Consider the following 25,025-nt stretch of genomic DNA (forward strand, 5'->3'; position numbering starts at 1 on the left):
AAGGAGAGCATCATGAGAGAATCATCATCATCAGAGGATGGAACAGAGATCATAGAACATGGCCTTTTGAGAGAATGGCCAGCTACGCATGGTCTTTTGGAATGCCTTACCCCATGTCAATCTACAATTTAAAATAATATATTGTAGTAATATGCTTGAATTATCATTTATTTTGTCTGCTTTCATGAAACATAGCCAATTTTGTTAACTACAGGATCGCCTTACCCCATGTCAATCTACAATTTAAAATAATATTTAAAATAATATTTAGCAGTTCATGAATGAAGATGAATGATACACCAGACCAATAAATTAGTCTAATATGTTTGAATTATCATTTAATATGCTGTATTTTCATATAATGTCATGAGAACATCAAAATCTCACACCTTGTTAAAATAATTTGTTATTGGAGAAGTATCTGCTATAGAGGATTTTAACAGCTGTAGAATGGTACCCTAGTCTTTCTATCTAGGTTAGTCTATTTGCAATTTCCAAAAACGTACAGATGAAGTAGCCTAAGCCTTTTTCAATTCAGAGATTGTGTAAAATAACCAAAGAATCTCCTTTACAGGTCCTTTTTTAAAGGTTACTTTAAATGAAACAATGCTGTGGGGTGCAATTATTAGGGTTGGGTACCGGTACCAATATGGCACCGGTTTCTATACAACCGGTACCTACCCGGACCGAAATTTCATGCAGATTTCGGTGCTTCCTTTCGGTGCCTGAGCCAATTGAAATAAATTACAGCAGCAAATCATGCAGCTAAATCAACAAAAGGCTGCAAACAGCAAACAGGCTGCAAACATGAAACACAGAGGCTGGTTCCAAAACAGAAGAAAACTGGCGACAGCTAACTAGTAGTAACGGTAGTATGATCGGTATAAATTATTTTGTATTTTGTTGCTCGGCACATTTCGTTGGGCACATTTACAACTGCCCCAGCTCCCAATGTAACTGTGTCCTGTGTCGCTCACGCTCATTGGTGTTTTCATAGCAACATTATTATGACAATGAAGAGCAGGTAGCATTTCACAGAGCATGAACAAACAGAACTAGCCATCAACCTTTTAACAGAGGAAAATCGATAGGTAAACGGGCAAAAGTGTTGCTATATTTAGCACAAAAAGATTCAAACATCACAACATGCAGCAAATGCAACAAAACAATTGCATGTGCAACGAGGGGAGAGAAGGCAAGAGTCAATGGCAGATCAGCAACCACAGACTGAAAAATACACAGAAATGACAGCAAAACTTATCCTAGTCTCTTAGGGGCAGTACACATTTTCTCGTACTCGGTGTGTTCAGTTTACCTATAAACAAGGTAGAAAAGAAAGGTATAAACAAATCAGAAAATGGTGAAATTTCATTAAATAAATGCAAACAAATTTTTGACTCAAAGGCAATTATGCTCATATTTTTGGAAAAGAAGTTTGAAGCTGTAGTGTGTACAGAGTGTGTGTGTTTTGTATGTATTTATATTTGTAGTGTACTTTTAAACAATTAAAATATTGTCCAATTTGAAGAAAAAAATTGCCTTTCTTTAATGTCGTCAATCATCGTTTTCTTGCTTTAAAAAAAAAAAAGTGTCGGTCCAGGCACCGTTTAGGCACCGGTATCGTTTTAAAGGTATCGGTTTAGCACCGATATCAGATAAAACCCAAACGATACCCATCCCTAGCAATTATGTCCTTCTTTTGCACCTTCCGAACTATGTATAAACAGTATCATAACACCTTTAGATGATAAAAACATAACCTTCATTTAGGTGATTCCCCTTTATAGGACTCTGCCCCTATTCCAGGCATCAAAACACAGGTGCCAGTAACGCTAAAACAAATGCACCAGTCCTGCTATAAATCTTGTCTTCATGAGAGCACAGTGTTCGGTATTTGTTTAAACTAATATGGAGAGCTGCTGATCCTGTGTATTCATTTTGGAGGCTGCAGTTTGAGGTGCTGTTGAATTATACTGCATTGCAGGCCTACTTACATTTGTTTCTATTATTTTGACCAACCCATTTAAATCAGTGAGGCTAGCCAAAAATTCAATACAGTTTAACAAAACCACAAACTACATCCTTCAAAATGATTGCATAGTTGAATCGGCACCTCTCATTGTCAGGTCCCCGCGGAGCTCTGCTCCGGCCACGCCCCATTCAGCTCACCAACTCTTCCCAACCTGTACGTTCACCAGCTGCACTTCGGCAATCACACAAACACATACACACCTGTCCTACTCTCTAGCCTCACTCACCTGCACCGTGTTCATAGCCACGTTATGATTAATCATTCACACCTGCATCCTCAAACACTTGCACCACGTTCACAGTCATGTAAGGATTACTCATTCACACCGGCCTCTTCAATCACCTGCACCGCGTTTGCACTCATTCGTAACTACGAATCACCCACACCTGTCACAGCCCTTTCATATACCCCACACTTCCTGCACTCGGTGTCGGCTACTTCAACGGATACACAAACCTGAGAATTCCCGCAGCCTGATTGCATTTGGATTACCGCCGTTTCAGTCATAGTTTGTTCTTGTTTGATCCTCGCCTTTGTTCCAGTTTCGATCTCAGTATCAGTTTAGTTAATCCATTTTTCGAATTTGACTCGCGTTTTGTTTGCCTTACGGTTTTTATAGTTCATTTTTGGATTTCAGTCAGAGGTCGCCTCTTTGTTTTATTTTACGTGTTCTTGTGAACTCGCGCTTTAGTTAAGGCAGCGCCTTGAGCCTGCGCCACTCCTTGGCTGAACAGTCCACCCGGGACGAACGTTCCCTATTGTGCTTTCTGCATCCTGTGTTTTCTGTGCTGTATATCCATCTGTAAATAAACTCTGTTTCCCGAAACTTCCGTGGTCCCGATCTGTTCCTTGACACTCATGAATTTAATATTAGAATAAGGGGATTATATTGCAGGGCTGTTGCACTAGACTGCATTAGTTTTCACTAAGTGTACATGATCAACTGACATATGAATGTATGTTCTCTTGGTTTAATGCAAACCCATTAAAACTTGTATATAGGCCATAAGTATTGGTGGCAGCAATAATGTTCATATCACGATGAAACCGCTTTTGAAAAAATATTGTGCAGAATGATTCCATTCCATTATTGGGATACAGTATTCTTGCTAAGTAATCTTGCTATTCTTCTAAGCTACTTCAGATGCACAAAGTCAGCTTCAATGGTTTTTCAGACCCAACAAGTGGCCAGATGATGTCTCTATTGCAATATATTTGTATGTTCCTGTCACAAAATAGCTTTTAATAGTGCACCCCTGTGGATCTGTATTGTTTCCTCCCACCTCCCCATCCTACATTCTCAAAACATACTGATAGGAATAATGTGAAAATATTCAAAATATTCATTTGTATAAAAATTACAAATTACATTTTATAAGGCCAATCAAATACAAATGACAAAATACTATTCTGCATTTTAAATATATATTTTACATACATGTAGTAATACTGCCCTTCCCTGGTATATTCACCTTTTATGATAAGCGATCACCTTAAGTGCTCTATGTTACCAGTAAACTGTCTAGCCTTTTGCTTGTAATTGTGTCATATTATCTCTGTCTCGATGCCCCAATGCTTTTCTGTTTTCCATCAGCAGTAAATATGAGAGCTACATTTGATCTTAAGTTGCCCATCTAGATCCATTTGTTAATTTTATTCGACCTAGGTCCTTTGCAGTCTAGTTTTTCGTATTAGTAGTGTCAAATAAGCAATGTAGAAAGCACGGTGCTGTTACCCTTTTACTATAATTCCACTTAACACCTTTGGGCGGTTAAAGCTGCTGTATGATATACTGATAATTACTGCTATTATGAGCAGAAGCCCCCCAAACAAAGCCATTTGCCAAAGATAACAGTTATATACTTCTAAAAACTCGAATTAATTGTAAATTATTACTAGATGAGAATAGACTAGACTTAAAATTAGGGCTGGGCAAGTTAACGCGTTAATCTTGCGTTAATTCATCAATTAATTAACGCCGACAATTATTTTAACGCGCGTTAACGCAGGTTTTATTATTTATTTTATGATTGTAAAAGTCTGTTGCCAATAGGCTTTTATTTTGACTGCTGTGCAACCGGAAAGGAAAATAATGGCCGGGAGAAGGGCACAGACATACAGTATATACAGTTATACTTGAAAGGTTGACCACACACAAGGCGAAAGGAAGTGGTGTTGGCCAGGCTGAGGATGGGGCACAGCTGGCTGAACAGTACTCTGGCAGGAATGAACAGGCATGCTAATGGTAACTGTGAGTTCTGTATGGGAAGCTTAGAAACTGTAGAGCATGCCCTGTTAGGGCTCAGATACACATACGTGTCTTTTTTCAGGCAGAAACGCTTCAGTAACGCCTTGGCAAAGTGCGGCGGCCAAAACAGAAGCGGTGCGCTTCCCTGCCTTGCGCTTGAAAGTTGAGAATAGTTCAACTTTTAAGCGCACCTAAAAAACGCTTCAAAAACGCAACGCGTGGTGGAGAAGGGGCGCAGGCTTTAAACGCGCCGTACCATAGGAATCAATGCATTTGCTCGCGTCCCGTTTTTACAAAAACGCGTATGTATATCTGAGCCCTTATACTGCAGAAAATATCAGCAAGAGAGACAGGCGTTGATTGTACAGCTAGAGGCGAACGGCACAACACTCAGTTTAAAAAATAATTTACAAAGGAGCAATGGAAAGGTTTCATCTTTTTTGTTTACTTTATTGAAAGACTCAGGTCTTATTAGACGCATTTAATTGTTTTGTTTAGTTTTGTTGCTTAAAAGAGGCAGCTGCTGTTCCACACTCCAGTCTAGCGGTGGCGGTAATACACTGAAATCATTGTCAACCGCCAGTCAAAAAGAAGAAGATGAAGAAGGTTGACCACACGCAAGTTAACACAGATACACAAAAGCTAAACTTCTCGAAACAATGTGGCGATTAATTGCCTGTGCATCACCTCCAGCAAAGTTAACGTCAGTGGGCGTTAACCGGTCAGCTGTTTAGCTAGAATAGTTTGTTGTCTCTGAATGATGCTAGCAGCAGCTAAGCAGCTGGCTATCCTAGCCTGTCACCCTACTGGATCTGTTGGAGCCATTTCGGCTGCTTATGATTTATTTGTGATATTTATATTGTTTGGTAATTTCTGTTATTTCGGAATATTGTAAGTATCGCGATCTAGACCAAGATATGATGTTTGGTGTAGCCTGTGTCACAGGGTGCTTAGTGTTGGGCACTGATTGAGTGTCTAAGCCCCGCCCTTTTTGGTGATTCACCTTTACTTACAGGTAACAGGTGGTGGGTTGTTTGAATGAGTTGGCGGGTGTAGTAGGACACAGTTTTTGACCGTGGTCGTGATCGTGTTTATTGTGTAAACCCTAAGCTATATAATAAAATCTGAAACTCGAAAAGTCACGCGTTCTGAACAGCTTTCTACCCTCGTCAAAGTGGATCCGTGCGAAATCGCGTTGGATGCCACAATATAAGTCAAAAACTGTCCGAATCAATCAACAAGCCTCCGTGTCAGTCTGTGGATTTGAGCCAAGGAAACTTTCGCAAACAAAGGACTTTGCCTGTTTTGGATTGCCGATACAAAGACAACGCATTAGAAGGATTGTTTGACGCATCCTACAGCAGTCCGTGAGTAAAAAGTTTGTTACGGAGAAATTCAAACCACAGCCAACTATTGCGAAGGAGATTGTAAATATTGTCTTGACAAACTGACTGCAAATGCTGAAAATATATCGCTGAAAGTAACGACAAATAATAACTAAAACGGAGTTAAATCTAACTGTGGAACTTTAACCTGGAAAAAGGACGTGGATTGGAAAAATGAAGCAGTTTAAGGAATTAATTGCGTCCCGACGTGCAAAGCTGGGAATATGCACGAGAAAAATGAATGAAACAAAAGTTCTTTTTGATGGACACTCAAGTGTTGAAATAATAAGCGAGAGCATTGCTGCGTTAAAATGTGCAATGAGTGGATTTAAGGAGGCGCACGCATCCGTTCAAGCTTTGATGTCCGAGGAAGAGAAGGAGAAGGATCATAGTGAATGGTATGAACCTAAAATATATGACTTTGAAAGCTACGTAAATCATATGGATGAGTGGACACATTCTAAAGTAGAACCACAACGATTGGATTTACAAACAGAAACCGCTCTACAGAGTGAAATTACTCCGGGAGACAGTGCGTCTAAGATTGGATCAAAGGCCTCCTCCACCTCTCTCTCATCCATGCGCGCACAAGCAGCTGCGGAGAAAGCAGCCCTTGCGGCCAGTGCAGCAGGGCTACAGCAAAAGCACGCTCTCGAACTTGAGCAAGCGCAACTCCAAACCAGAATGGAGATGATCGATATTCAAACTAAGATGGCTGCAGCTGATGCGAAATTGAAAGTTTTAGAAAGTTACGATTCAAGTGTTCACCTTCAATCCACTAGTGACTTTACTTCACACATTCCAGGTGACGGAATGAATGCCTATTTGGAAAGCTATGTTGAGAAGTCTCCAGCTGAATTCACAGGACTGGGTGCTGTCCCTAAAACACCTCTCCAGAGAATTATTGAAGAGGCACCAAAAACAATTTATCTCAATACTGGATTAAAGGTTCAAACACAAGCACAAGCACAGACTTCAACAACCGTTAATGTGGACCAGCCAGCAAGGATTCGTTCTCGGATAGAACATGAACATGTGACCCCCCCTCTTGATCTGCAGCCCGGACTGCCACACAGTCCACTAAACACACAGAATTATCTTGCTAATTTAATAATTCAACAACAAAGACAAGCCTCTCTACCAATAAGAGAAATACCTGTTTTTAATGGTGATCTTTTAAACTACCGTCCATTTATTCAGGCTTTTGAACATTGTGTGGAAAGAAAGACAGACAGTGACCTTGACCGTCTTTATTTCCTGGAGCAATACACATCTGGTCAGCCAAGAGAGCTTGTTCGTAGCTGTCTACATATGGATGCAAATTATGGGTACGTAGAAGCTAAGCGTCTGCTGAATGCTCACTTTGGAGATCCGTATCGCCTCACAAATGCCTACATTGAGAAGGCCCTGGCATGGAATGTCATTAGAGCTGAGGACGGAAAAGAGCTGCACAGCTATGCCCTGTATTTAAGAAGCTGTTGTAACGTAGCCAGAGACTTGTCAGAGATGTCTGAGCTTGACACCCCATCCAACTTAAAGCTGATCCTGTCAAAATTACCATTCAAGCTACAGGAAAGCTGGAGAGTCAAAGCATGGAACATACAGGAAGACACACAGAGAAGAGCAAGATTTTATCATGTTGTGGAATTTGTGGAAAGGCAGTCAAGAATGTTGTTAGACCCAGTGTTCGGCTCTCTCCAACAGTCACCTGCTAGAAGCATAAAAACACCTGAACAGAGAGGCATGGTGAGCAGGAAAAGCTTTGCTACCACAATTGCTCCAGTAGTAACACATGCGCCGCTGAGTGAGGAAAGAACAAGAGAACCAGAGAACCTCTCAAGAGTGGCGTTCACAAAGCCATGCATCTTCTGTAAAGGAGACCACTTCATTGAATCCTGCCACCAGATTGCAGGAAAGCAACATAACGAAAAGATTCAGTTCTTAAAAGAAAATGGAATGTGCTTTGCTTTTCTTGTCAAAGGTCACACAAGTAGCGCATGCAAGAAACGTCTGACCTGCCAAACATGTCAGAAAAAACACCCGACAATCCTGCATATCCATCAGCAACAACCCTCAATCCAAAGGCCTTTTGCATGTCAGGGCCAGGCTGACCATGTGGAGCAGTCCACCATCCCCGAAGCTATTAGCAGTAATTCTGTTGCTGTTGCAATGACTACGAAGCATACTGGGGCCGGTGTGTCTGACTGCAAGCTTGCCATTGTGCCTGTGAAGGTAAAGAGTGTGAAAAGCAACCAATTCATACAAACCTACGCATTCCTCGATCCTGGAAGCAATGCATGCTTCTGCACAGAGAAGCTGATGGAAGATCTGCATGTTGAGGGCAGAAGAACTGAAATCCTACTACGAACAATGGGTCAAGAAAGAGTTGTGAATACTTACCATGTGAATGGATTAGAGGTGAGCAGCATTGATGGAACAGACTTTATGCACTTACCTGAAGTATTCACGCAATCCAGAATCCCAGTGAGCCATGAGAACATTTTTGCACAGAAGGACTTGCAGAAGTGGCCATACTTAAAAGAAGTTCAACTTGCAGCCATTAAAGCAGATATAGGTCTACTTATCGGCACCAATGCCCCATGGGCACTGGAGCCTTGGAGAGTCATTCACAGCCAAGGAGACGGGCCTTATGCTGTCAAAACCCACTTAGGATGGATCATCAACGGCCCATTGAGTGGTGGTGCACTTACGGATGAACGTGGTCGACCGTGTGTCTCTTCCAACAGAATCTCTGTGGCAAGATTAGAAGAACTGCCGGTCAAGCAGTACAACCTGGACTTCCTGAAAAAGGCTTGTGATAAGCAACCCGAACTGTCCTTTGAAGACAGCACCTTAAAAGAAATTGCAGATGTCAACCTGGAGAAGAGGGAGCTGCCAATAGAGCGCGCTCTTGGTGTGCAGTCGAACGTTTCGTCAGACACCTTTTGTTTTAATCTCTCTCTAAAACAGCAGCCTTACCCACAGCGGGGCATACTCTCAGTCGCTAACTTTGTTTTCGATCCTCTTGGATTTCTTGCACCTATGGTCCTTCCAGTAAAGAGGATAATGCAAGAACTCTGCCGAGGAAGCTATGGATGGGACTCAGAGACTCCGCCCGCCGTTGCCAAGAGATGGGAGACATGGATCAGTGGTCTGGACCAGTTGACCAGCCTAAACATCAGAAGATGTCTGCATCAGAAGGCTGCAGCACTCGCTCACCAACAGTCTGAGGTATCTGGAAAAGACCCAAAGGTACAGACACAGGAACATCTGTCTGTTGAAGATCTCGCACCTGCTGAAGAGACCCTCTTGCCCTGTTTACGGGAGGAGATCTCAGCACTGAAAGCAGGAAAGATTGTTAAAACTAAGAACAAACTTTTAACCCTCAACCCTTACCTCCAGGAAGGAGTACTGAGAGTAGGTGGAAGACTGAGTAGGATGGCACTACCACAAGAATTCAAGCATCTGGCCATTCTACCCAAAGACATCAATCTGACCAGACTGCTCCTCCCCCACATCCACAGTTCAGTAGGCCATGGCGGCAGAAACAAGTTGCTTTCAAAACTTTGCCAAAAATACTTGGTCATAAAAGCCAATTCTGCCACCAGAACAATCATGAAAAATTACATATTCTGCAGAAGTTGGCACACTCCCCCTAGTGTGCAGAAGATGTCCGACTTGCTTCTCAGCTGCACACTGCTGGACCACCCTCCCTTCACCTACGTGGGCGTTGATTACTCTGGCCCAATAGATGCAAAGAGGGGCCGGAGTGTGATGGAAAAGTACGGCGTCTTATTCACTTGCGGACATTTCAGACGAGTCAGAACAAGGAGCAACATCCTGGAGAGGCCTGTCACTATCTATGCCTTCTCCAGAGGTGTGACTTGACTTGACTCTGACTGACCCTTACGTTGACATTGACACTTAATCTTTTCTTTGCACTTTACAGGAAAAGAACATTATTTTTGGATTTTGAAAACCTTTTTTCGAAGAAGAATGAACCATTTTTCATTGGACTTTATCATGTAAAATGTATGGACTCTAACATTTAAGAATTACGAAATGCTCCATGTTTATTATTGTATAATTGTCAATTTGATGATATGGACAATTAGGGGCCGGGATGTTGGAGCCATTTCGGCTGCTTATGATTTATTTGTGATATTTATATTGTTTGGTAATTTCTGTTATTTCGGAATATTGTAAGTATCGCGATCTAGACCAAGATATGATGTTTGGTGTAGCCTGTGTCACAGGGTGCTTAGTGTTGGGCACTGATTGAGTGTCTAAGCCCCGCCCTTTTTGGTGATTCACCTTTACTTACAGGTAACAGGTGGTGGGTTGTTTGAATGAGTTGGCGGGTGTAGTAGGACACAGTTTTTGACCGTGGTCGTGATCGTGTTTATTGTGTAAACCCTAAGCTATATAATAAAATCTGAAACTCGAAAAGTCACGCGTTCTGAACAGCTTTCTACCCTCGTCAAAGTGGATCCGTGCGAAATCGCGTTGGATGCCACAATAGGATCTATCATTAAGATCACATCAGGATGACAAGAAAATCAACTATCGAAAATATGATTTTGAGCTTGTTGTGCAATGATATCCCCTGTCCGCCCAGCTCCCGATAAGTAAACTAATTTTAACGTGCTAGCTGTCGCTAGCTAGCATGGGGATTTGCCATTAACTAGCGAGCTACAAACGCCAGAGGGCTATGGCAGAAACAACGTCATAACCAGGCTGGCTAGTTACATTACAGGGAAACCAGCCATCAAGTACATGGAATTGAGTTGTAATATTGTCAACACAACTTTCTGGTGCTTCACCACACTCTAAACATCAATGCCCTGGCAGTGGCAATAAGCTTCAGTTTTGTATTTGTTTTGATAACATCGTTTAAGTTGAGAATTACACAAAGTATTTATTTTATCAAACTGCTACTATATAAAAATGCTGATGTTAAGTGTTTGCACAACAAATGTTGTGGCACTTTTGTTCATATAGCATAACATTTAAAATAAAAGTGCGCTATACACTACTTTGGAATTGGTTATTGGATTTTGTGTAAAAAAAATGCGATTAATCGCGATTAATCAGGGAAATCATGCGATTAATCGCGATTAAAAATTTTAATCGTTGCCCAGCCCTACTTAAAATGCATCAGTGCCCATAGATTTATCATTCTCCATTTTAGGAGTTAAAGGGATAGGAAAAAAACTGGATTTATCTATAGAGGCAACTAAAAGGGTAGAGGCAACTAAAAGTGGTGCTGAGTTTCCCCTTAGATTTCTAAATTCACTGCTATATTTTATAATACAGCAATGGCATACTAATACACAAAATAATCTACCCCACATAATCTTGCCACAGTCCTCACAGTTCCCTCTGATAGTACCAGGAATTATGAGTTAGTTTATTAAACATATTCCAGAGTCAATAATTACATCTCATCCTTAGTGGTTATACTGAAAGAATAAAACCTGAACTTTGGTAATTCATCACTTTGACTGAGTCTCTGATAATTGGGATAAAATACCTCAGACTCACAATGTTAGCTTCAATGGTTTTTCAGTGCCTCCCTGCTGGTCTATGTAGGGGCAGTACCTCTACCTAAACTATCTTTCCAACTAAAGTGAACCTTTCTGCAGGTGTATATATACAGACCAATACCTCTGTTCAGTCTGGGAGACTCGCCCATTGGTTCTCTTGTTCCATCTGCAGGACATATGGAAGCTACTCACTGATAATGCTGTCTATATTTATATATACCACTGTCACTTTTCATATGATTCACATTGTGAATGTTCACAACACATTCCAATACTTTAAAGATCTGTCAATAAATATTGTTGGTTTTGACTTATATGTTGCCCCCTTCTTTATGTTGTTACTGGACATATCATGTGTCCTGTTAACCTGTTTGCAACCAATGGCTTTTTTTGTCAATTCTGCCTATTTCCGCACTGTTTCATTTAAAACTTGAATATCTATTGTTCTACACATAGCATAATGACCATTCATGGCTTAAATTGAAGAAGACACTTGGGCCACCAACTGCAATAAGTTAAAGTGTTTTATTATGACATTTAAGTTTACAGTTCAGAGCATCAAAATTAAGGATTTGTCAGAAAGAAAACAAAAATGCTTATGGTTTTCTTTTTTGTTTCAGTATAATCTTGGGTTTTAAATTATCAGAGGAAACTAAAACCTATATTTCCTGATACAGAAACATCTTGACATTGTGTGTACAAAGTTTCAAGCAGATAGACAAAAGTTTACAAATGTTACAGATCAGTTTCTATAACGTGTCTTTAGACCTCTCCAAGTGTCTCTTGACCTCTCCAAATCACCAAATACAAAGGTCACTATATATCAAGAATTTAAACTTTTTTTTGTCATCTGTAGTTCAGCAAACCAATTTAAATTAATTCCAGTGTAATATAATCCATTGTTTTGTATTTTTTTGTGAGAATAAACATGATTGCCTATACCCTATCCAAAATGTACCCAAACCTAACCAAATCCATTTAGAAGGAAATTTTCACATTATCATGAATGTTTTTGTGCTTTGTACTTGTCTGAGGTGTAGTTTTTACAAATAGGAACACAGAACAAATAATTATTTACAAAAATGTATGTATAAAAATAAAAAATCAGACACGCTGGCTGCTTTTGGCATCATGCCACAATGCGTAGCAACAGCGCCCTGGGATTATGCACAGGGGCACTTGACAAGCCCTATATAGCCACATAGTGAGGTTTTCGCAGATTTTGCACCTCCTCCTCCCCTTGGTGGCTTTCAGGGTAGGATCATCGGAGAGTTCACACACAAGTTCTGGGACACACAGTGTCTGTGGCTCTGGTGGCACAGAAGCCGTGGCTCGCCCAACAGCTGATGCTTCAGAAGACGTGGCTCGTCCAACAGCTGCCTTTGAAGCCATGGCACGCCCAACAGCTGCATTAGAAGCCATGACTCCCCCAACAGCTTGTCCTCCGGGTCACAGTGAAGTACTTTATCAGGGCATCAGAGAGGTCCACTCCACCCATGTACTAATTGTAGCACTTGATTGGGTCAGGCACAGGAAACTCCTTCTTGGACCAGCCAGTTTGAGGGTGACGGACACACCGTTGCACAGACTCCCCACTGTATGCCTTGTTGATTGTGGAAAGCATGGCAACGTCACGCGTGTCTTTCCACTTCACATACAGCAGGGAGCCCTTGCGGATCCAGCGAATTCCCCCTCGCTTCGTCTTTTTGTCCATTGCATTGGCCTGTGTTTTGGGAAACCCCAGCCGGTTCTCCCGGATGGTCCCACAGGCCCCAAAGCGCATCTTGAGAAGGTGGTTGAAAAGCTTGGCACTGGTGTAGTAATTGTCAACATACACATTGTACCCAGTGCCAAGATGGGGCACCTTGAGCAAGTCGACAACCGCATCAAAACTCAAACAGCGTGTAGCCCCACTTCGTTGGCTTGTCCTTCAAATACTGCTTCATGCCGATCCTTGCTTTTGTGGGTACCATCCGTTCATCAACAGACAGGTTCTTGCGTGGGTGGTAGTGTGCCCTGCAGGCCGTGAGGATGTCATCATGGAGAGGCTTCAGGCGGAAAAGGCCATCATGTCCAGGCTGACCAAGGCGGCGCTCATTCAGTACATCAGTAACTGGGTCACTCATATGAAAGTTTGCACTGATGGCAATGAATCTGTAGCTTTTCATGACTTCTCCAGGAAAGGGAAACCTGGAAAGGTGATCCTTCCTCCACAGGTCCCTTGCAGCGGTCACCCTGGTCAGGCCGAGATACACAACAAGGCTCAAGAATCGGTACATCTCAGCTGGTGTCACGTCTTTCCACTGCGTCTTTGCACCACGCGCACGCTTCCGGGCAGCGTATTTGTTGGTGTTGGTGCACAGAGTTTGAGTGACACTGGGTGTGAAAAACAGCTTGAAAATGTCATGGGGGCTGTAAGACTTCTGGAAATCCAGCTGCGGTCCAGGTGTCCTCTTAGGGCAGAATGGAAACTGTGGGGGGCACACATCCTCCTCAGAACCATCATGCCACCTGTCCAACAGTGGGTCATCCTCTGCATCCTTTGCAGGCAGCAATGGTGTTGGTGTTGTCTTCTCACGCCTTGTGGTCCTTTTCCTCTTCACTGGAGGAGGGCATGAGGGCCCTGGCAGGTCTGAAGCAACATCCTCTGCAGGCAGTAATGGTGTGGGTGTTGTCTTCTTGGTGGCTGTCTTCACACGCCTTGTGGTCCTTTTCCTCTTCACTGGAGGAGGGCATGAGGGCCCTGGCAGGTCTGAAGGGTCATCTTCTGCAGGGACATCTCTGGGAGAATGAAGTCAATTGCAAAGTGTTACAAAAACAACCCAGCAAAAAAAATCAACATATAGATTACTGAATAGGCAAGATTAGAGAGACAAGGGCCTGCATCATGAATGAATAGCTGCTAATGTTGAAGGTAATGAAGGGAATGATGGGGGTACTCTAAAGTGGGGAGGCTGAGACCACAGAGACAAAAGGCCTGCATCATGGTTGAACAGGTGCTAATTTTGCAGTCGATTGGGGAGCTCTAGAGTGGGGAGGCTGAGACCACAGAGACAAAAGGCCTGCAACAGGTGCTAATGTTGCAGTTGTGGTGCTAGTATTACATAGCGAGTGTATATTTAGTTGCAAGAACATATCTTATATTTCTACATTCACACAAGAATAACTGATCACTACAATCAAATTAGAAAAATTAAACTAAAGCAACCAATGCGCGCTGAAAATAATGCATCCACTTTCACGTATCTAACGTGAGCCAGATAGCAGGATTTAGTCATAAAATAACATTCCGCACTTTAGGGAACATACATGCTCGGTATATCTTGGAACATAAACACACTGTATATAATTTATTTCTATACTCACACAATAATGATTAACCATTAAAACCGATTAGAACAGCAGATACAATATAAATATATAAAGTATGCAATATAAAGCATCAGTGCGCGCCTGAAAATAACGCATCAATTTTTTTTTTATGTAGCGTGAGCCAAAGAGAATCTTTTAGTCAGATAATACATGGTAATAATATCGTGGAAACATACCGAAACGCATGCTCATAGCATAAGTATATAATTCACAAACATAACTGTTGATATGTACTTACATGTCATCCGATGAATCTGAACTTTCTCTTCCTGAGAAATCTTTCTCGGTTTCTTCAATTTCAGATTCCTCCTCGTCATTGAACAGCAGCTGTAGTACTTCTTCACGTGTAAAGGACTTCATTTCCCAACAGTAATTGTCACAAAAAAGCAGAAACGAGTGGCAGTTGTCTCAAAAAACAGCTCAGAGGCAGGTGTTTACACAGCTGGTCGAAGCGTAATGGTCGCTGCCTGTGGCGCAGGGCTCATAAATCATGCACCGAGACATTACGCATTGTCCAATCAGACCCCTACATCATTCAAAAACAGACAATGGGCGTATCATTGTAAACCTAAGAATGTGTACTATTGGATAAAATAGCTGTCAATTACTTTATAGTGCCTGGATTGGCGGAAAATGCATCTTTGTAAATCGCCAACTGTTACAGGAAATGAATTGTTTGTGTGCATTTCTCATGAAACCTATCCTAGAACGATGGATAAACTGTACTGTGGCAAAAAATAACCACATAGTTCCTTGGAAGAGACATATGGCTTTAATTATAAAGGTATGTTTTAGAAAAAAAAATATTTGTCGTGCCCGCGAAAAAACAGTGAAGTTTGAAGTTGTATTGTAAGGGAAAAAGATGCACGTTTTTTGCTATGATGTAGTACATAAATAAACCATGATAAACCCCTCAGTTAAACTGTCCAGTATCATTATTTAGTTGTTTGGATAGTTAGCGATTTGTTCATGTAAAAAAAAATACATTTTGGCAAAGATAGCATGTTTAAATGGACAATTAGTTTGAAGAGGCATAAAATCTCTGACATGCAGTGGGCATATCCTGTTACAAATAACAAGGTTTTTCTAGTAAACCGTTGGACACAGGTATTTCATATTACGGGTGCTTTTGGCAGTATTACTGCTTAATTGATAATCAAACAGTTTTTGGTAAAATGTTTTTTATTTTCGTCGCTACGTTGCTGTAAAAATGTACCAGCAAAGTGATCGCAGCCGATACTTTTAGCGTCACTTGCACCCAAACAGGTTAAGCTATGTTTCATCATACATCATTTGAGTTAAGTGAATAATGAATAGGTGGGATCAATTATTGTGGAGCCGCATCATTTTTGCTTATGAAGGCTCCTGGATGCAACTTTCTTCCATAGCTTTCCACCTGTAACTAGCCACTCTATGTAGCTGGAGGGGAAATATTTATGTTGTGTGCTGCCATCTAGTGGACAAAAAGGCATTAGTGTATAAATGAATCAGCTAATTGATAAAATTGTCTTGCTTAATGTACCTACTGAATGGGTCGCCTTAATAATTATCAAAAAAATTGCCCCCCACATAGAAAAAAATTCAGGAGCCACATCTGACTACAACTACACACTAGAGGTGTACAGAGACATCAATATCTCCATATGTATCTGTATCTGTACCTGTTCAACCAACAGCATTGTCTGTCTTTGAATCTGTATTCTGATAGAAAACTGGGAGTGAGCATGGTTTATAGCAGAAGTTACGTTAAAACAAAACACATTTTGTATTCCAAAATCCATAATTTCCAATACATCCATCATCCTCTACTTGCAGAAGTCTGCAACAATAGCAGAGTCTGGTTATCAATACATTTGACATTTAGACCCTTTTATCCAAAGCGATGTACTATGCTTATGTAACAATATAGATCATAGTTAAGGGCTACATAAATAATCAGAAAATTCATGACAATAAGGACATGTATAAGACCAACCTTAATGTCTGCAGTTTGCAGTGGGGACTAGACAGTCCGTTAGAGAGAAGCTGAATTCCAGAATCTCCCAGGTCATTCTTACTCAGGTCCAGCTCTGTCAGGGAGTTTGGTGACTGTAGAACAGTAGCAACAATTCCACAGGACATATCTGTGAGTGTGCATTCAGCAAGTCTGCAAAACATAGTGACAAAAGACAAAATATTTCTCTGAAATTATAGAAAAACAATGCCTTTCTGAAGGTGTCCTGAAAATCAGTATAATGAAAGGTTATAGGAATTAATTCCAGTTGAAGTGATGCTGAATTTCCCCTTATATTTCTTAATAAGTTGCTACATTTGACATGACAGGAATGGCATACTAATACACAAACATGGTCTACCCCTATACTGCCACAGTCCTCACATTTCCCTCATATTAATGTCTACAGCAGCCTGCAAAAAGGAGTAGCACACAACTCACCAGGTCTCAGTTCATTGATGTGTACACTACTTTAGTTTTTTTCCCATCAAATCCTTAAGTTCTAAAAATGAACTTTAACATGACATTCATGACATATACTGTTACATGAAGAGCTTTAACCCCTGTCATGCCATTACACTGTTTATTCATGTGCACACACTAGTGGTGTAGAGAGACGGCATTATCTGCATCTGTTCAACCAACGACCAATCAGATAGAAGGGTGTGGTTTATACCTGAAGTTATGTAGATTCTAGCAAATATTGCATTTTCTATGCAATACATTAGTTGTGCTTTCCGACATCAGCTTGATTTAATATTTAATATTAGCATATTACTAATTATGAAAAATATTTCTCATACTGTTCTTTTCATCTCTCTCTTTTAATACCACCCCCCCCCCCCCCCCCACTATTCACCACATAGATACACTTCACCAGATACTTACACCTACATTCTTTTTCACAATAGGCCTCACTGAGAGTCAGGCTACAGGCCTTTTTGTAGATCAGGTAAGATAAAATCAACTCAAAAGTTAGTGCTATTTTTATATTAACTTCTGATTAATTACAACATTCTTAATGACTGAATGCCTAAAGGAACCCATTCATTCCCTTTCTGCAGTGAAAAGTAAAATAAAGGTCCACAATTTTTACCATTATTATTGATAATTTAGATCAACTTCCAATCATTTTATACTCCTCCCTTCCATGCTCCTGAGGCAATGTGTTAATTGCCCGGAATAGAGCTTGGTTCGATCAGATCAACAATGTTTATAACACATTTACAGAACCAGGACTGCGCACAAAAACTGGAGCATATATTTTGAGTGCAGCAGTTCGCTGAATATGACAAAAAAAATTCTTCAGACAATCTTAACTGTAATACTTAATAATTCTTTCCTATATTTTTCACATCAAATTGTTTTAAATTAATTAATTCAAAATCCATCAGCCTTTATTTTACTCTTAAAGGGAGGAGGGACACGAAATTAACAGGTGGAAATTGAGTTTGAATCTTATGTGAAGGGAAGCAAACAAACATATAAACTGTTAAAGTCTGCAGCGTTAATGAAGTGTGGTTATCACTACGCTTATACAACAATATAAATCATAGATATGTGCTACATAGATAATCAGGACATTCATGACCATAAAGACATGTATAACACCAACCTTAATGTCTGCAGTTTGCAGTGGGGACTAGACAGTCCGTTAGAGAAAAGCTGAATTCCAGAATCTCCTAGGTAATTGTTACTCAGGTCCAACTCTGTCAGGGAGTTTGGTGACTGTAGAACAGTAGCCAAAATTCCACAGGACCTATATGTGAGGGTGCATTCAGCAAGTCTGCAAAACAGGATGATTCTCCCACAGTATTAAGGAAAAAACAACACATATTGACAATTTTTACACTTTATTCATTTTACACTGTCAGGGACCTCAGTAGCATGCGGATCGTGCATTCGTGGAATGAGCAACACAGCTAAACGTGTGGGTAGCAGCCCAAAAATGTTTGCCAAAATCCCCTGCAATATTTTTCTGTTGGAATTTAGAACTTGGGAGTGGAGAGGATGGAAAGGTCTGCCGTGAGTCCAGACCTCAACCCAATGAAATACTTGTGGGATCAGCTTGGGCGTGCTGTGCGTGCCAGATTGACCAACACAATCATGTTGGCTGACTTGCTACAAATTCTGGTTCAGGAATGGGATGCCATCCCACAGTAGGTGCCAAGCTGTTGTGACTGCGTATGGATCTTCCACATGCTACTGAGGTCCCTAACAGTGCAAAATGAATAAAGTGTAAAAATGGTCAAAATGTGTTGTTTTTTCCTTAATACTGTGGGAGAATCATCCAATCCACCAAGCAACTCAAAACAAGAGTGAATACCAACGGAAGAATATTGCAGGGGATTTTGGGAAAAAAATGTGGGCCGCTACCCACACGGTTAGCTGTGTTGCTCATTCCACGAATGCACGATCCTTACAAGTTGTACCTCGTTGTAAAGGTGACTAATCAGGCTTTCCAACGATATACAATACAATACCAATTGGTATTATTAAAGGGGATGGATAATGGACTGAAGAAACGTTTCCGAACTTTTTTTGAGGAGTTTAGATTAGTAGATAGATCCAAGAAATCCACGTATCAGTCCAGATCAGTGACCACTCTATGTGTGAAGCCTTTGACAAAGGGCAGACTTAACCTACCCTTAAAAGTCAAACTTAAATTAAAATGTAAAAATATAAAATCACCTTTTATGATAAGAGATCACCTAAAGTGCTCTACTTAACCTGTAAACTGTCTAGCCTATTATAATTGCTTCAAGGTAACCCATCTGATTAATGAAAGTCCACATCAGATCGTATATAATCAGCTGTTACAGACCCATACTGATTTGTGAAAACAGTATCAAATAACCACTTAATTTTCACAGCCCTAACACTGTTATCAGTCTTGCATATGATCCCATCAATTGTAGAGATATCTGAATAGCCTGACATTTTGTTAGAATCTACTGTGAAGGAAAGCAGATTAAAAGGGATGCTGATAACCAATGACATTAAAGACATGTATAAACTAACCCTAAAGTCTGCAGTTTGCAGTGGGGACTAGACAGTCCGTTAGAGAGAAGCTGAATTACAGAATCCCCCAGGTCATTGTTACACAGGTCCAGCTCTGTCAGGGAGTTTGGTGACTGTAGAACAGTAGCCACAATTCCACAAGACTTCTCTGTGAGAGTGCATTCAGCAAGTCTGCAAAACATTGTGACAAAAGAAAACAATATTACTCGGAAATGCAAAATAAGCGATATCTTTCTTAAGGTGTTTTAAATTGCTATTTATTTGTTTTCTTTTCAGTATCTAACAATCAAATTATCTATTCAGCCTCGAGAAAATAGGAGTTAGCCTAATGAATATTATTGTATTTTCATTCTCTGAGGTGAATGCAACTTTCTAAAAAAAAAAAAAAAAAAAGATAACTTTAGGTGTTAATCCAGGAGTGGAACTAGATGGTTCTGTATTGATGGAGTACATACTTAAGTGCTTTAACTTTACGATGAGGATCCTCAAGTTTAGAAGATAACAGCTCCTGTGCTGATTCTCCAGGATGGTTGTTTCTCACATCCAATTCTTTCACACAGGAGGGGTTTACCATCAGTGTGAGAGCCAGACAAACATAACCATCATTTGAGATCTGACAGTTACAGAGCCTGAGAGACAGAGACGGACAAACAGCGCGCGAGAGAGAGAAAAAGAGAGACAGAGATAAGTCATCTTAAAAGTCAACGACAGTAAATTCTTAGATACAGATTGAACCAGTCGAAAGAAAATGTAATTTCACACCCCATAGTGATGTAGGTAGGGCAAGATGTTCTCTGGTACATTTACAAAAAAAAGGTGATGTCAACAGTAACTCCACTGTTATTTTGTCATGGTTATTATAAGCTTAACTGTACTACTTAATAATGAGTTTATTGCCTTAATATTGAGTTCATCTCAATTTTTGCGATGTTTTTCAATTATAATTTTTAAATCTCAATTCAACAATTATACTTCAGGATAAACGTTAGAATAAGCAGTTTAACCTTAAAATAACAGCTTGAAAAAAATTGGGGCGCTACAATGTCAATAACTTTTAATATGGACAATCGCCTCCGTGCCATTGCCATACCAGGGTCAATGGGCATATAACTGGGCATATAACTGCTAAATGTAGGATTGCCTTACGCCGCCCGGCTTTCTACTGTCTGTCGAACTAGTAAGTAGCTTATTTGCCGTCTTGCTTTGTCTTGTGTTGCACTTGCTTGATGTTTGACTGTGTTAGGACAGTTGTTGAGTAACTAGTTTGTCATAATGTCAAAGTCAGCAAATTTCAAGAGATTTTGTTAGTTTTAGCCGCTAGCATATCGTTAGCGAACAGCAATTGATCCGGAATGCTTCTTCAAAATCCATTATTTCCCATACATCCATCATCCTCTTTCAGTTGCTAAATTGATCTGTTTTCAGTCCCACAGCTGTGTTCTCCTTAAAATAATGCCTTCCATACACATCAAAGTGATACCTCTAATAATTTAAAAATCTAAAGTTATATGAGATGATGTAATTAATGAAGTACATAAAGCACAAAACAGGTGTGATAGTTATGCATGATGCATCAAATGATGGAGGATTCAATTAGACGCCGTGCTTCAGATAGTAGACGGGAGGGTGTTCGATACTGACAAATAAAGGCTGAGCCCCGAATACAAGCCGGGGGTAAAATAAAGTAGCCTATTTTACTCTAGCCTACCAGCATCAGTCCATCGGCACAAAGTAGACATCACAATTTAATTGAATGCATTTCATAAATACATGATCTCCTCATGTGTAATGTAGTTGGCTAATTTCATGGGCTGTTTGCAATACAAACATTTATTTTCCCACGTAGGACTACTAGGCGAATTTGTTATTGGTCACGAAGGCGCGTCTGGCAATTTGTTATTGTTTCGCCTAAATGCACGTATCGTAGCCTACTGTTGTTTATCTGTAACGCTTTAGTTGGCTAGGTTAATTTTTCCAGAAGGGATCATAAAGCAGTAGACTAAGAGATGGTGTATGCTGAAGAATATTCGGGAGAAAAAGCTGCGAAGCAGTTTGACATTGACTCGAGACGAATTTGATACTGGCAGAAGCAAAAGAATCAGCTGAATGCAGCCAAAAATACCAGAGCCTGACTAGCAGGTGGAGGTAGAAAGAAAGTTAGCCTGGATATGGAAACCAGCCTTGTCGAATGGATTTTTTTCAGTTCGCCATAAGTATAAAAGAGTGTCTAGAAAATGATTAAAAACAAAGCTTTGGAAATCTTTGCCTCCGTGACTGACAGTGGAGACCATAACTTTGATGTTTATTATTATGTTGACACTGCACATAAAGCGTTATGCAGTGTGCAGGAAGTGTTGAAGGCATGTGCAATGAATGCTATGAGCCTACTTTAATAATGCCCATTATTTGATTTAAATAATACAATTCTATGACAGAAGATAAGTAAGAAATAAAGGCCTGCCCCTAATACAAGCCTGCCCCAAACAAAGGCCGGTGCGCTCTGCAGCTTAAGTAAATAACAGCCCCGGCCACAATTTGAGGATTTACGGTATGCAGAATTATTTACAAACTGAGCAAAATGCCATCTGTATGTCAACAGTGTGTCTGTTACAGCGCCACCATCTGTAAACTGTAAAATAGTTCTTCCAATGACTGATACTTTGAGCATCAGATGTGAGTGTACTGTTTAATGACAGAATGTCATGGGTTGTAGACCGCAGGTGTGAGGGCCCTTTATCACCACTTGCTGCTATATTTGAAGTTCGATTATTCGCTCAACCCCTCTGTATAGGGGCAGAGCCCCTTTCCTACAATATCTCTCCATTTGAGGAGCAGCACCTCTCTATGGTCTACGCAACAGCAGCACCACACAGCACCTCTCTCTGGTCTACGCAACAGCAGCACCACAACTTGCTACTTACCTCCACATCGGGGCAGCGCCTGTATTAATTCCTTCTCTCCACGATGGTCTATGTAGGTGCAGCCCCTCTACCCACTTCTCTCCACGATGGTCTATGTAGGTGCAGCCCCTCTACCCACTTTTCTCCACGCTGGTCTATGTAGGGGCAGCCCCTCTACCCACTTCTCTCCATGCTGGTCTATGTAGGGGCAATGTCTCTACTCACACAATCTCTCCTTTCAAGGGGCAGCACCTCTACTTACACTACAGTATTTCTCTCTTTGAGGGGCAACGCCTCTCTGTTAGTCTATGTAGGGGCATCCCCTCTTCCTACACTATCTTTCTGACTGAAAGGGAACCTTTTTGCAGGTGTATATATACAGGGAGAATTCTACCTAATGGTGAGCTGCCTTTTGCTCTACCTTTAATCGTGTCACTTTATCGCTGCCTCTTCCATTGCTTCTCTTGTTCCATATGCAGGACATATATGGGCCATTCTACCGAATTGATGCAAAGTCATGTCGGATACATTTTGAATTTTTTTATGGTTTATTCCCAAAACTTTGTCCCTATGTATATTGTACCATATCTAAAGTACACATATTTAGTAAAAGAACAGTCAAGTTTTATATGGTATTTTCAGAATGTGTTGGAATGTTTTTCCTCTTCCAAAAAAAAATCCATAGAAATTGAAATCCATAGAAATTGATTTTTTACCAAATTTTCAAGTTCAATTTATTTGTTTCGGTAGTGACTGCACTGTTTCGGTAGTGACTGCACTGTTGGATGGATGTTCATTTCTCTCCCAAAATCATCCAAAAGGTGCTCTGGGCCGCCCTTTAGTCCACACAACACATTTATTTAAAAATGATGGGATTGAACTACTTACCATTTAATTTTGTCACTACCGAAATCATCTGGTCACTACCATATGTTTCGGTAGTGACCGTTTCGGTAGTGACAATTCTAGCTAACTTTAAGCATAAATAAAGAATTCTAGCAAGCACACGGCTTGCAAACACATCTTTGAAGAGGTGAACACACATACAAACATAAGATTTTCCATGAAACCCCAAAAGGTTTACTTAATTGAAGAAAACATGCGTTTCGGTAGTGACAATTCTTAAGGTTACACGTCGATTTTCAGACTTTGGAACACATTTATATAAAAACTATGGGATTTAGCTACTTACCATTCAACCATGAGGGACAGGGATGCAGTGTCACTGCATGGTCAAAAATGCAGGGTGGTGGCTAAAACACAGGCTCAGCCAATGGACTAAAACTCTTGTGTTTCGGTAGTGACATGAAAACTAGGGACATGATTTTTTGAGTATAGTAAATTGATTTAAAAATTAAACCCACAATAAATCTAAATATTCCAAGTTCTGTTTCAACCCAATCATAAAGATCTTTGAAATTAAATCATTGAAAAAAATCTAAAAAAATTGAAAAGTGTTATTTAAAGGCATTGAAATTTAGATGTCAGGGTTGGGGACAGCTACTTCCCAATAGAAAGTACCCTATAAATGATGATTTTGTATATATTTAGCTTATCACTATCTCATGTAATGCATTGGGTTTATATAGACCATAACATTTTCTAATTAAATATCTATGCCTAAATACCTAATTGTTTTGTAAATAGTTTTTATTGTTGAGGGACTGCATATTACACGAATTTGGTAGAATGGCCCATATAAGCTACGCCTGATCTGAAGTCACTGTCCAGTTCTCCAGCTACATCCGTTTGTAACTTGTATTCAACCTAGGTCCTAGGTTTGCTGTCTAGTTTTGCTAATTAGTACTTTCAAATGGGCAATGTGAGTGCACGGTACAGTATCCTGTTGAGTGCACGGTACTGTATCCTTTTCATTATTATTCCACTTACCACCTTTGGCAGATGGTTGTTTGGGCGGTTCAAGCCGCTGTATGATATACTGATACTGCTATGATGAGCAGAAACCCTGCCAAACTGCCAAAGATTATTGTTGTTTCCTTCTTAACACTCTAATGAACTGTAAATTATAACTAGACGAAAGTGGTCCTGACTAAACTTGAAATGCATAATTTCTCATAGTCTATCATCTTCCATTTTAGGAGTTGGAGGGATGAAAAAAAAACAGGACTTATTTGTTACGTGTGTATTCAGCAAACATTGCGACCAGTCAACATTTTACTCTGAAGTGAAAAATGAATTATTGCCTTCATTCAGGTATCCTGAGAAATCAATATAATGACAGGTGGAAGCAAACAATTGAAATGGAGTTTACCTTTTCATTTCTTAATACATAACGAATCAGGAATTGCATTACAGTAATGTATAACACCAACCTTAGAGTCTGCAGTTTGCAGTGGGGACTAGACAGTCCATTGGAGAGAAGCTGAATTCCAGAATCTCCCAGATCATCATAACTCAGGTCTAGCTCTGTCAGGGAGTTCGGTGACTGTAGAACAGTAGCCAAAGTGCCACAGGACGTATCTGTGAGTGTGCATTTAGCCAGTCTGCAAAACATTGTGACAAAAGAC

At 40.4% G+C, this 25,025-nt stretch overlaps 1 protein-coding gene across 1 annotated transcript in view; it reads right to left on the reverse strand.

Moving 5' to 3' along the window:
* Positions 1-25,025, reverse strand: part of LOC308367485 (NACHT, LRR and PYD domains-containing protein 3-like) — a gene marked incomplete at both ends in the record, with an annotated part of 44,310 nt that overhangs the window by 5,281 nt on the left and 14,004 nt on the right. The window contains 2 exons of the mRNA XM_080841417.1: positions 16,559-16,729; positions 24,831-25,001. Coding sequence (XP_080697543.1) covers positions 16,559-16,729; positions 24,831-25,001 — 342 coding nt within the window. The remainder of the gene's footprint in view (positions 1-16,558; positions 16,730-24,830; positions 25,002-25,025) is intronic.

Source organism: Sprattus sprattus, assembly GCF_963457725.1.
Source record: "Sprattus sprattus genome assembly, chromosome: 1".
Classification (NCBI taxonomy): domain Eukaryota; kingdom Metazoa; phylum Chordata; class Actinopteri; order Clupeiformes; family Clupeidae; genus Sprattus; species Sprattus sprattus.